Source organism: Leptonychotes weddellii, chromosome 7, assembly GCF_054177405.1.
Source record: "Leptonychotes weddellii isolate Sample4059 chromosome 7, ASM5417740v2, whole genome shotgun sequence".
Taxonomy (NCBI): Eukaryota; Metazoa; Chordata; class Mammalia; order Carnivora; family Phocidae; genus Leptonychotes; species Leptonychotes weddellii.
Window position 1 is genome coordinate 86,860,163 of NC_138375.1, and position 13,672 is coordinate 86,873,834.

The 13,672-nt window shown below is 33.0% G+C and overlaps 1 protein-coding gene and 1 long non-coding RNA gene across 7 annotated transcripts in view; both read right to left on the reverse strand.

Annotated features, from left to right (window-relative positions):
* The window catches only part of TENT2 (terminal nucleotidyltransferase 2), a 68,372-nt gene that overhangs the window by 26,513 nt on the left and 28,187 nt on the right, over positions 1-13,672 (reverse strand). For 3 of the 6 annotated variants that reach the window (XM_081826674.1, XM_006731884.3, XM_006731882.3), the window contains 4 exons: positions 12,088-12,166; positions 10,297-10,366; positions 2,922-2,998; positions 2,422-2,550 (listed from right to left, as the gene is read on the reverse strand). In XM_081826674.1, the coding sequence (XP_081682800.1) occupies positions 2,422-2,550; positions 2,922-2,998; positions 10,297-10,366; positions 12,088-12,166 (355 nt within the window). The remainder of the gene's footprint in view (positions 1-2,421; positions 2,551-2,921; positions 2,999-10,296; positions 10,367-12,087; positions 12,167-13,672) is intronic. The other 3 variants (XM_031026557.2, XM_081826676.1, XM_081826675.1) reach the window with 3 other exon arrangements.
* LOC145722671 (uncharacterized) overlaps positions 13,373-13,672 on the reverse strand; it is a 1,384-nt gene continuing 1,084 nt past the window's right edge. The window contains exon 2 of the long non-coding RNA XR_014147113.1: positions 13,373-13,547. This is a non-coding gene — a long non-coding RNA (uncharacterized LOC145722671). The remainder of the gene's footprint in view (positions 13,548-13,672) is intronic.

Consider the following 13,672-nt stretch of genomic DNA (forward strand, 5'->3'; position numbering starts at 1 on the left):
ACTCTGTTAAGATTTTATTTTGCTTACATTTCAGATGAGGGCTTTCTGGTCAAGCTCCCGCAAAGTTATACATATAAACATCCCAATCTGATTCATCAAAAATTCAACTAAAAAAAAAAGTGCAAATCTTCAATAACACTAAGCAACAATTTTGAAAATTCAAGAATAATTTTTAAATGCCTAAGATAGTTCTGTACCTGGTAACATGGTAAACATTCTATGAATATTCATTCGTATCATTATTTCTAACCAGTTGATACTTTTGCCTTTTTTATTAATTATTAATCTTAGATTGCCATTAAAAACTCTTCTCATTGGGTTTTTACCCCTCATACTTTCATCAGTCACCTTTCAAGCATATGTAGTCTATTACTGACTGTTGAAATTCATCCTAGGAAATGCTTTAATTTTTCTCAACCTTTCTACATACAGAAGACTGCTCTCTTTCTCTATTCATGGCAAAAAAGATATTAAAAGCATTTACGAAGTTAAATGAAACTTAAAGGTCCATCCAATCCAACTTCCTGTTACAGATAAGAATATTAAGACCAGAAAGGTAGAATAATTTGGCCAAAATCACAAACACTACTTCACTATGGCAGACTGGAACTGCTCAATACATCCTGCAAACTCCTGTATGATAAAAAAAAATGCAGCTACTAATTTCAGTCTAATTTCTTCTAGTGAGGGGCAGCTTAAATTTGCCAAATAAGTCAGGTCCTTTAACAAAGACCCAGAAACAGTTCATGAGAGTGCTATTAATTACAAACCACCTCAGTAAATGGGACTACTTTGTCAAAAATAAAATGCATTTAACAAAATCTAAATAAAATTTTAGCATGATTTAACACTGGTAAAATACCAACGTTGGAACTTTCAACTTGCTTGCCAAACCACCTTGGGGAATCTGTGATTAAAGTACATTTTTCTTTTTTTCCCCCATGATTTATTTATTTGAGAGAGAGAGAGAGAGAAGGGGAAGAGGGAGAAAATCTCAAGCAGACTCCCTGCCAAGCACAGAGCCTGACTCAGGGTTCAATCCCATGACCCTGAGATCATGACCTGAGCTGAAATCAAGAGTCCAACGCCTAACAGACTGAGTCACCCAGGCATCCCTAATGTACATTTTTCTAAGGAAGGCAATCAAATTAAAATTTCTAATGTAACCCACAAAAATGGAAGGAAAGGACACATATTATGGATGTTCAGACATGTTAAATGCTGTAGTCAAATCTAATTTTTAAATCCCAACTAGTGTCTATTCATTTTTTAGTTTCAGTTGCGACTTAAGAAGTATATCTGACTAAACCTAAATAACTCTGGTAAATTTCTGGCACATAACTTTTCAATGTTTATATACACATGAATAAATATACAAACTCTAATACCAATACTATTTTTAAAATTGGCATCACGTTGTATATGAGAGTGTATCATGGGTATTTTCTTATATCATTAAATATCCTAAAAGCATCATTATTAGTGACTAACATTATAATTAATTCAATTATACCCCATTCTTAAAAACTTAAGATTACTTCTAACCTTCTGTTATTTCAATAAACACCATGAAAATCAGCCTTATATATAAATCCATACCTGCATCCCTGATATTACCTTGGATAAATTTCTAGAAATGCAATCGCTGAATAACACTGAGTCAAAGGATATGAACATAAATATTACAACACTGCTTTCTAAACTATAGAAATATCATTAACCCAGAACAAATTAGACCCTAGACATCCTGATAAAGGTTCTTCTATTACATTAATATCAAGGCTTTTGCCCACAACTCCATGCCAGCTCACAAGGAATAAAACTTCTTTGACCAAAAAGAAAATCCTGTCTCAAGTGAAAAATAAAAAAACATGATGAATGGTGTTTGAGCTTATTTTTATAGACCTTCTGAACATGCATGTGCCTCAACATAATGGGTCAACAATACAGAGGGAAAAGTTCTTTGAATACAGAAGTTAATACTGAAAAACTGTCAAAAAATAAAAAACACAGTGAAACTTCCCTTATAATGTTTTCCAGGGAATAACATTTGTGTTTTTTTGGGGGGGGGGGGTGGATGCGGTGGGCAGAAGGAGAGCGAGAACCTTAAGCTTGAGCCATAAGTACTTTCCAAAAAGTACTTAAGCTTGACGTTAGGCTTGATCTCACAACCCTGAGATCACGATCTGAGCCGAAATCAAGAGTCAGACGCTTAACTGACTGAGCCACCCAGGCACCCCCAGGGAATAATATTTCTAAAACATTTGCTCAAAGCAACGAATTAGGAAATATGGTTTTCTAGGCCTTAGAAATAACTTTTTAAAACAATGCTGTCTGAAGACAGAGGCAACAGAGAAGACATCATAATGAAGTTTAACTGTGTTTTCATTTTAAAAATTGGGGAAAACCCAAAATACTTACTTTGTAAATAGTGCAAAACCATCAATACAAGACTATAGCTGCTTAAAGTACCACGACTGGCATCATTTATCTCATGGTGACTCGCCCACTTCTTAATCACCAGTACTAATGGACGAACTCGATTTTCAACTGAAAGTGAAATTAAAACTTAAAAATGGTAAGGAAATATTATGGTGTCTTTGAAAGCTTGTAACATTTCCCAACTACAACAAAAAGAGCACTGCTTCCCTATTTATTAAACATTGTGTTCACCATAAATGTGTCTTGCTTTTAAAAGATATCTTAGTCACCTTTTAAAAATTATTAATTATTAAAATTTGTTTTATTGACCTATAACTCCAGTAGTATATAATTTTAGTATAACAAAATATTATACATATAATAAAAGACACTATACATAAACATATTTAAAGAGATGTCAGTATTTATTACATCTTTAAAAAGGAATAAAGAATGAAGGATAGAGAAGGCTGATTATTATTTGGAGACAAAAAACTTACGGTATGCATAAGTTCTGAGAAGGAATGTGTTTCTTATTCCAACAATATTGTTTACATTCAAGTCGAATTCCACACAACTATGAAAAAGAGAGAAATACACTTTAGCTCAAGTGTTCTGAAACATTAGCTCAAGTGTTTTGAAACAAACTCCCTAGTAACTAAATTAATATTCATCTACCCTATGATGCAAAAATAGCATGAGCCCAAAGGCCAAATACTTTAAAATGAGGCACTAAAGAAATAAGAATAAATACATCCTCAGTACATATGATTTAGTGTATATTAAAAATATAAAAGAGGATTACAGTTGCAAGATCCACAATGTACTACACTAAGGCTCCAATTATCCCTAATAAAACAAATTTTAAAATTTTGCAGTCCTGTCCAGATAAACAAAATTATGTGACCAAAAACATTTCTCGCCAAGTTATCCCACTGAGTTATATAGTCTCAATTAATTTGGAATTAAAGTGTCATTTGCTTTAAAACAACAGAAAACTGGGGCGTCTGGGTGGCTCAGTTGGTTAAGTGACTGCCTTCGGCTCAGGTCATGATCCTGGAGTCCCTGGATCGAGTCCCGCATCGGGCTCCCTGCTCGGCAGGGAGTCTGCTTCTCCCTCTGACCCTCCCCCCTCTCATGTGCTTGCTCTCTCTCTCAAATAAATAAATAAAATCTTTAACAACAAAAAAAATAAAACAACAGAAATAGGGGCGCCTGGGTGGCTCAGTCATTAAGCGTCTGCCTTCGGCTTGGGTCGTGATCCCAGAGTCCTGGGACTGAGCCCTGCATCGGGCTCCCCGCTCAGCAGGAAGCCTGCTTCTCCCTCTCCCACTCCCCCTGCTTGTGTTCCCTCTCTCACTGTGTCTCTCTCTGTCAAATAAATAAATAAAATCTTTAAAAAATAAAAAAAAACAACAGAAATAAAATGCCAAATAAAGTACAGGTGAAAAAAATAGAAGGAGTCTATACATTATATTCCCTCCAAAAAGGATAAGACATAAATAAGATATAAATTATAATATCATACCAAATTTAGCTACTGACATCTGGGAAGAACAGTCAAACACATAACAGAAGGGTTACATCTTTGAAAGCAAAGATATCATGCAATTCACAATTTAGAAAATAGGGCAATAATGATGGGATCTACAAAGAAAGGGTAAATCCAAAATAAAAGGAAAGATTAATGAAAATTACATTATGAGGCCCAACTTCCTCTGCACACTGAGTTTTTCTATGAAAAGACTGCCTAAAATAAAAACTTAACAAAATTCCTTTCTACGAACTTTTAATTATAAAAATGGAAATCTACCAATTCAGATTTTCTTGTTTTGGGAAATGAAATACTATAATCTCTCAATCAACCATGCATATTATTAAAAACAGATAGTAGTATTAACACTTCAGATATCATATATATTTGCCTTTGAGAACTTATGGAAACAATGGAGATACATTCTTCAATTGCATCTGTGAAAGGCTAACACTGAAACCAGTATAACTCAATAAAGAGGAAAAAACAGACGGAAACCAGTTTGCAATTAAAAACTTTTCCAAAAATATGATTTCAGAGCTTTAAAAATATCCACAGTACTTGCTTCAAATTCTACTTCTGGAAATACTAAACTAATCTTATATGTATGGAAAAAAGTTTATGTACAAAATGCTTATTCTAACGGGAATAAGTTAATCACAATATATTCACTCATGAAATATTACTGTAAAGCCATTTAAACTGAAGCCAGAAAATAATCAATGATATAAGCAAATATCCATGACATATGATTAAATAAAAAAGTATAATCTCAATTTTAATTTTAAAAACTCTTATGCGTTCATATGCATAGAAGAGGGACTGAAAGTTTTACACCAAAATGTTCACATCATTTAACTTTGGGTGTTAGAAGCAGACTTTCTTTTTTTTAACGTCTGTATAGAAAATATAAAATGGTGTTTATAAAGAACACTTAACGATGAGAAAAGTTTGTATAATAATCTTAAATAGAAAAAGAAATGCACCCAACGAAGGAGCACCCAAATACTTAAAGCAGTTAAAAACAAACATAAAGGAAATAATCGACAGTAATACAGTAATAGTGGGGGGCTTTACAACCCCACTTACATCAATGGACAGATCATCCAAACAGAAAATAAACAAGGAAACAGTGACTCTGAATGACACATTGGACCAGATGGATTTACCAGATACATTCAGAACATTCCATCCTAAAACAGCAGAATACACATTCTTTTCAAATGCACATGGAACAGTCTCCAGAACAGATCACATATTAGGCAACAAAACAAGTCTCAATGCATTAAAAAAGATCGAAGTCATTCCATGCATCTTTTCTGACCACAACGCTATGAAACTAGAAATCAACCACAAGAAAAAAAACTGGAAAGAGCACAAATACATGGAGATTAAATAACGTGCTACCAAACAATGAATGGGTCAACCAAAAAAATCAAAGAGGTAATCGAAAAATACATGGAGACAAACGAAAATGAAAACACAATGACCAAAAATCTTTGTAAAGCAGCAAAAGTGGTTCTAAGGGAGAAGTTTATAGCAATACAGGCCTACCTCAAGAAGTAATAAAAATCTCAAATAAATAACCTAAACTTACACCCAAACAAGCTAGAAAAAGAAGAACAAAAACCCAAAATCAGTAGAAGGAAGAAAAAAATAAAGATTAGAGCAGAAATAAATGAAATAAAAACTCAAGAAAAAAAAAAAAACAATAGAACAGATCAGTGAAACCAGGCCCTGCTTCCTTGAAAAGATCAACAAAATTGATAAACCTTCAGCCAGACTCGTCAAAAAAGAGAGGACTCAAACAAAATCACAAATGAAAAAGGAAAAATAACGACAACCACAGAAATACAAGGGATTATAAGAGAATATCATGAAAAATTATATGCCAACAAATTTGACAATCTAGAAGAAATGGATAAATTCCCCAGAAACATATAACCTCCCAAAACTCAATCAGGAAGAAACAGAAAATTTGAACAGACTGATTATACCAGCAATGAAATTAAATTAGTTACCAAAAAACTCCAAACAAATAAAAGTCCAGGACCAGAAGTCTTCACAGGCGAATTCTACCAAACATTTGAAGAAGAGTTAATATGTATTCTTCTCAAGCTATTCCAAAAAAATAAAAGGAAAACTTCCAAATTCATTCTATAAGTCCTGCTATTACCCTGATACCAAAACCAGATAAAAACACTACAAAAAAATAGAACTATAGGCCAATATCTCTGATGAATATAGATAGAGGTGAAAATCCTCAACAAAATATTACCAAGCCAAATCCAACAATACATTAAAAAAGTCATTTATGACAATCAAGTGGAATTTATTCCTGGAATGCAATGGTGGTGCTCAATATCTGCAAATCAATAAATGTGACACGTTACATCCATAAGAGAAAGACTAAAAACCATACGATCATTTCAATAGATGCAGCAAAAGCACATGACAAAGTACAACATCCATTATAATACAAACTCTCAACAACACAGGTTTAGAGAGGACATACCTCACCATAATAAAGGCCATATATTGAAAAACCCACAGCTAACATCGTACTCAACAGTGAAAAACTGAAAGCTTTCCCCCTAAGACCAAGACAAGGATGCCCACTCTCACCATTTTTACAGAGTACTGGAAGTCACAGCCACAGCAATCAGACAAGGAAAAGGAATAAAAGGCAACCAAATTGGTAAAGTAGTAAAACTTTCACTATTCGCAGATGACATGATACTATATATAGAAAACCCTAAAGACTCCATCAAAAACAATAACTGATAAATGAATTCAGTAAGGATGCAGGATACAAAATCAATGTACAGAAATCCATTGCATGTCTATACATTAATAAGGAAGCAACAGAAAGAGAAATTAAGATGCAATCCCACTTACAATGGGATTGTAAAAATAGAATAAAATACCTAGGAATAAACTTAACCAAGGAGGCAAAAGACTTACACTTTAAAAACTATAAAACACTGATGAAAGAAACTGAAGACAATACAAATAAATAGAAAGATAGTCCATGCCCATGGACTGGAAGAACAAATACTGTTAAAATGTCCATACTACCCAAAGCAATCTATCTAAAGATCTAATGAAATCCCTATCAAAATACCAACAACATTTTTCACAAAACTAGAACAAATAATCCTAAAATTTGTATGAAACTACAAAAGACCCAAAATAGCAAAAACAGTCTTGAAAAAGAAAAACAAAGCTAGAGGTACCACAATTCCAGATTTCGAGTTATACTGCAAAGCTACAGATACCAAAACAGTCTGGTACTGCCAGAAAACAGACACACAGATCAATGGAACAGGACAGAGAGCCCAAAAACAAACCCACGATTCTGTGGTCAATTAATCTTCAACAAAAGAGAAAGAATATGCAATGAAATAAAGACAGTCTCTTCAATAAATGGTGTTGGGAAAACTGAACAGCTACATGCAAAAGAATGAAACCGGACCACTTTCTTACACCATACACACAAACTCAAAATGGATTAAAGATCTAAATGTGAGACCTGAAACCATAAAAATCCTAGAAGAGAGCACAGGCAGTAATTTCTCTCACATCAGCCATAGCAACATTTTTCTATGTGTCTCCTGAGACAAGATAAATAAAGGCAAAAATACACTACATCAAAATAAAAAGCTTCTGCGTAGTGAGGAAACAATCAACAAAACTAAAATAATCTACTAAATGGGGGAAGATATTTACAAATGACAAACTTACACAACTCAAAACCCAAAAAACAAATTCCAATTTAAAAAAAATGGGCAGAAGATATGAACAGACATTTCTCCAAAGACATTCAGATGACCAACAGACATGTGAAAAGATGCTCAACATCACTCATCATCAGGGAAATGCAAATCAAAACCACAATGAGATATTACCTCACACTTGTCAGAATGGCTAAAATAAAAAAACACAAGAAACAGTAAGTGTTGGCAAGGAGGTGGAGAAAAAAGAACCCTTTGTGCCCTGTTGGCAGAAATGCAAACTGAAGCAGCCACTGTGGAAAACAGTATGGAAGTTTCTCAAAAAATTAAAAATAGGACTACCCCATAATCCAGTCATCACATTACTGGATATTTACCCAAAGAATACAAAAACACTAATTTGAAAGATATATGCACCCTGATATTAATTGCAGCATTATTTACAATAGCCAAGTTTGGAAGCAACCCAAATTTCCATCAAAAGATGAATGGATATATGTATTATCTCACATCTACATGTATGTATGTGTATACACACACACACACACACACACACACACACAGAGGAATATTACTCGGCCATAAAGAAAAAATCTTACCATTTGCAACAACATGGATGGAGCTACAAGAGTATTTATAATAATACTAAGTGAACTAAGTCTTTCAGAAAAAGACAAAGACAAATACCATATAATTTCACTCATGTGGAATAAAAAAACAAATAGATGAGCAAAGGAAAAACAAATGAGAGAGACAAACCAGGAAACAGATTCCTGTCTGTAGAGAACAGATGGTTACCAGAGGGGAGGGGGATGGGGGGAATGGGTGAAATAGGTGATCGGATTAAAGAGTACACTTATTATGATGAGCACTGAGTAATGCACAGAATTCTTGAATCACTATATTGTACACTTGAAACTAATATAACTGTACGTTAACAATACTGGAATTAAAATTTAAAACTTAAAAAAAAAAGAGAAGGCCTGGTTTGTTCAGTCGGTTAAGCATCCGACTCTCCATCTCAGCTCAGGTCTTGATCTTAGGGTTCTGAGTTCAAGCCCCACACTGGGCTTCACACTGGGTGTGGAGCCTACTTAAAAAAAAATTTTTTTTAATTAAAAAATTTTAAAAACTACAAAAAAGGGAAAGGAATAAAATTTTTATATAATTACAACTACAACCATATATTTTTTAAATGATTATAATAAGCTAATAATTTTATTTGTTTAGTTTATCTCCCTATAAAGTATTTGGTAAAAATTCAATAAATATTTATAGATTGGATGGATATTTGGATGAATGGAGGGGAAGGTGTGAGCCAGGCATATATCTAAGGATTTGTTTAAAATACATATATTCAGTCAATTGTAATTATTTGCAGTAGTTATGTTCTATAACGTCACTGTAAATACTGAATTAGTGAATACAAAACCACTGCTCCTAGGGGATTAGGTTTCTATAAGCCTTCAGTCAAAACATTTTCATCAATCGATCAAAACCTAACTTTTTTTTTATGTGTTTCCATTTAAAGACAACTTGTTCACTGACAACGAACTCATGACCAAGTGCACTGTAACTCATGTCTGAACAAAGCATATCTAATACATATATTTCCTCCATAAGGCACATCACAGCTTTATACAAAGAAACCGTAGACAGTAACTCAGCACTATGCCAGGGGGCCATTTTAAACAGCAAAGGCACTCATAAAAAGCACCAAAATGTAAAAAACATGGCACTAACTGGACTGTGAAAAGAATAATTGTTTACAGTATAAGAGGTGAAACAAGAAGGCAGACTGTTACATTGTTTAACCTCAGTTAGGAACCTATACATTTCGTGACTCAGAATTTTCTCCACTCTGCACATGTCTACAAATAACCATGAAAATGCAGCTAGTATTAATTTGGAGGGTTACAAAATAAATTTCATCAAGTAGGCAAATTCGTAAAGAATCCATGAATAATGAGGATCAAGTATGTATATATTTGCACTTATATTTATGTAAACAATCTCAGTATTACTTTTATAAAACTGGACTAGAAAATCTAATTTAACAATCCTATCTATTCTTTAGAAAACAACAAATCTTGTTTAACCAATGAAATAGTCAACACCTATTTACATTTTATATTCAGATATTATATAAAAGATTCCAATCCCCATGCCCATAACAATTTCAGAACCCAGGCTGGTAGAGTGTACCAACAGATGTAATTACATTTATAACAACCCCCTTGATAGAAATACACATCAAATTTCAAAATACACATAAATTTCATCAGTTAAGATATGTTCTGAAGAGTGATTACATTTCCAAAAGGCAAGAGATCATTTAAAAATGTGAAATGTAAATATATATACATATTCTTTAATATGGATAGTTTCAAACACTCAAAATGTCAAGCAGAATAACTAAGTACAGGTAAGCATAAAAAATTGCTCAGACTATTCCAAAAAATCATCTCAAAGACCAAATCAAGCAGTTCTAAAAACTGATGAAGATAAGCGATTATACTGTAGTATACATTCCTTAATTATCTCCATCAAAAGTACATCTAAAAATTATCTAAAGCAACTGAAAAAGGAAGTTCAATAATTACTTACCTGACTTTATCCCTGAACTTCACAATTGGCACTTTTGCTCGAATCAGCTGAGGTCTCTCAATGTAGCCAGCTGAAGGATAAAAGATAATGTGAATACCTGTAAATGTTTCTCAAATTCATAGTGTTCCAATGCACATTTTTAAAAAATAGTATTTTACTAAACTAAAACAATTTAACAGTCTTTGATAAGAAAGCAAAGGAAGGACATTATCACATTCTTCTAAGACTGAAACTTCCAATACCATTTAGAGGAATTTATATTAAAATTCAGAAATGTCATCTAATATCTAGTAATAGTCATAAAGAAATTCATCACAGCATTATACACATGAAAAATATCTAGGCTGGCAGCAAGGGGATAGCTAAATTCTAGTATAGCACAAGGCAAAATATTATGGCAGCCATAAAAATCCTATTTATAAAGAGTCTTTAATGTGGAAAGGCCTACACATGATACATGGGGCAGTGATACATTTAAATAAGTATGATCTCTAAGTGGAAGAATACATGTACTCATATTTTTATTCCATCAAACTTTAAAAATTTTTTTTTAAATAATACATGTCCATTATAGAAAACTAGGAAAATACAGGAATATATAAAAAAAGGAAACTGCAAACTTTTCCCAAAGGAACAATTTCCTAATGCTGTAACTAAAGAAAAGCATAATACCAGACTTAAAAATGATAATTTTTCCTGTTATAATGCTTTTACCACCAAAATCATAAAATACGTCAAGCTTCAAATAGAATTTGTGTGCAGGAATTCAATGAGGCTTCAATGAAAAATAAGATTAAGAGTTAAAAGTCGCAAGTTCCAGGTACAGGTTCTGAGAGCAACAAACAAACTATACTCCTCAGGCTAATTACTAAACCCACTGATCATCATTCTCCTTAACTATGAAAAATAACAACCAAAAAAACTTTTGAAGTAGATGATTTCTAACGTCCCTTTGTTTTTAATATTTGATTATTCTAATAACAGCTATGGAAAATCCACTTAAGGTATGAATTACTCCTTTACTTCACAAATGTGAAAACTTAAGTCCACTAAAATAAATCACTTCATTTATTTCTCTCCAACAGTAGATATAACTCATCCAGGGCAATAACTTGTCACTTGACTTTGTATTTTCCAGGCCAAAGCCTGACACATAGGAGTATCTGTTGAATAAATGGACACAGCTCTTTCCAACATCACACAGGTAGAGTGACTTAAACTGTCCACAATATTGTGGAAATTTAAAATAATTTGAGATGGCTTAACATGTAGATTAAAATCCACTTAGCTCACTTATTCAAGAATAAAATCTTATAATAAAATGGCCTAAGTCAATAATTTTGCTTTTTGTTGGAGTAATTCATTTACGGGCTTCATGTTCAGTGATTCTATTTTTAAAATGTGACATCATAAACTGCATGTCATTGCAAAACAGATGAAATTCTCACTTCCCCACATGAATACTTTATCTGTATCACCCTTTTGGCTTTTCACAGATACTCTGCACTACAGCTATTCATATTCATGCTTTGGCTTCCCTAATAGTCTACTGAGAAAAAGAACTGAAGCTTATATATATTTGAATTCCCAGTGCATGCAGTGGGATTATCTTCTAAGTAAACTCAAAGAATTATCTTTCTAATCAAGAGTTAAAAAGAATTCATTTGGAAAAAAAGGATCCATATTATACCTATCCTGACCAGATAAACAACTCTTACCAGAAAATAAAGTGAGAGACATATTAAATAGTTACGTCAGATGACATATGGACTTGAGGCATATGAAACTTACAAAGTCTAGTACAGAAGTGTTTATGGACTAAGGTGAGTATATGCCGTGCTTCAGTCTTCTGATTTACCTGAAAAAAACACTGAAAAGTTAAAAATAAAGTGTTTTTTCATTACCTTTCTAAATTTAGTGTTTTATTTTCTTAATGTTTCTCATCAAAGAGAAACCATACAAAGTAAACTTTTCTTCAGAGTTATTTTTCAGTATACATTAAATTACATTATAGAAAACGACAACTTTAATGCTGTCTTTCACATCAACATTCCTAAATCAATTCCTAATCATAAACTTAAGGCAAAATTTAAAAAATATTAAAAGTCTTATACATCATTTAACTTTAGTATAAATGGACATAAAGCAATCTTCTCCTAGAAAAACAAACAGAGGGCGCCTGGGTGGCTCAGTCAGTTAAGCATCTGCCTTCAGCCCAGGTCATGATGCCAGGGTCCTGGGACTGAGCCCCGCACCAGGCTCCCTGCTCAGCAGAGAGTTTGCTTCTCCCTCTCCCTCTACCCCTCTACCCCCCACCCCCATCTTATCCCCCCTGCTCCTACTGTCTCTCTCTCTCTCAAATAAAATCTTCAAATAAAAAAAAAAAAGAAAAAAAGAACAAACAGAATTTTAACTTTCTGTTAACAGACTGTATCCTTATCTTAAGGATAAGGTTCAAATCTATGGTGTCTCACTCTAAGTTCTGACATGATTCAAACATATGAACAAGAGAGGATTAGTAGGATGTGGCTGGGTAGAGTCTAACTCTAATTCTGAGAGAAAGATTTAATTAAAAGTCTAGTATTCTTCACTATGTTTATTATTTCCGAGGCTTTTTTTCAAAGTTTTCCTTTACATGATTTCAAAGCCTAGAAACATGTCAGTTTCTTTCCTGGAATAAATCTCTTTCTGATTTGCAGTAACTAGAAGCCAATTTTGTTAATGAAATAATAAAAATAATAAAAATATATATTATGATTCAGTAGATATTTTTTGTATTTTTAAAGAGGTGAAATGTAATAACGCATATTAAAACTATAGTGAAATTAATCTTTGGTAATTCAGAAGAGACCTCAGCATATTAAAGAGATTGCTTCAAGTTAGCTTAATGAACACCAATTGCTGTGGTATTAAGGACCCATAAGAGTATCAGTTAACAGGAAATTCAAACAAACATAAACTAGATAAGAAAATTTGGTTGCTAAATAAAAATAAACCCAAAATATCACAGAAAAATATATTCAATCACAATAGTATTTTTTTAAAAGTCAGTGAAATCCCTTTTTGTATTCCCAAAATAAGAACTCCAAACCCCATAGCATTTCTAAAGGGGAAAAAAAGATTAAAAATAGAATCACTGATAATTCAAACGGAAAGGAAACATATCAAAATAATACTGACACATACTCTTCTTGTTGCATCCTGGCAACATATCCAATCCAATGACATTTCAAAATAGAGGCAGAGCAGATCTTGCCATTTGCAACGACGTGGATGGAACTAGAGGGTATTATGTTGAGTGAAAGAAGTCAAACAGAGAAAGACATGTATCATATGATCTCACTGATATGAGGAATTCTTAATTGCAGGAAACAAA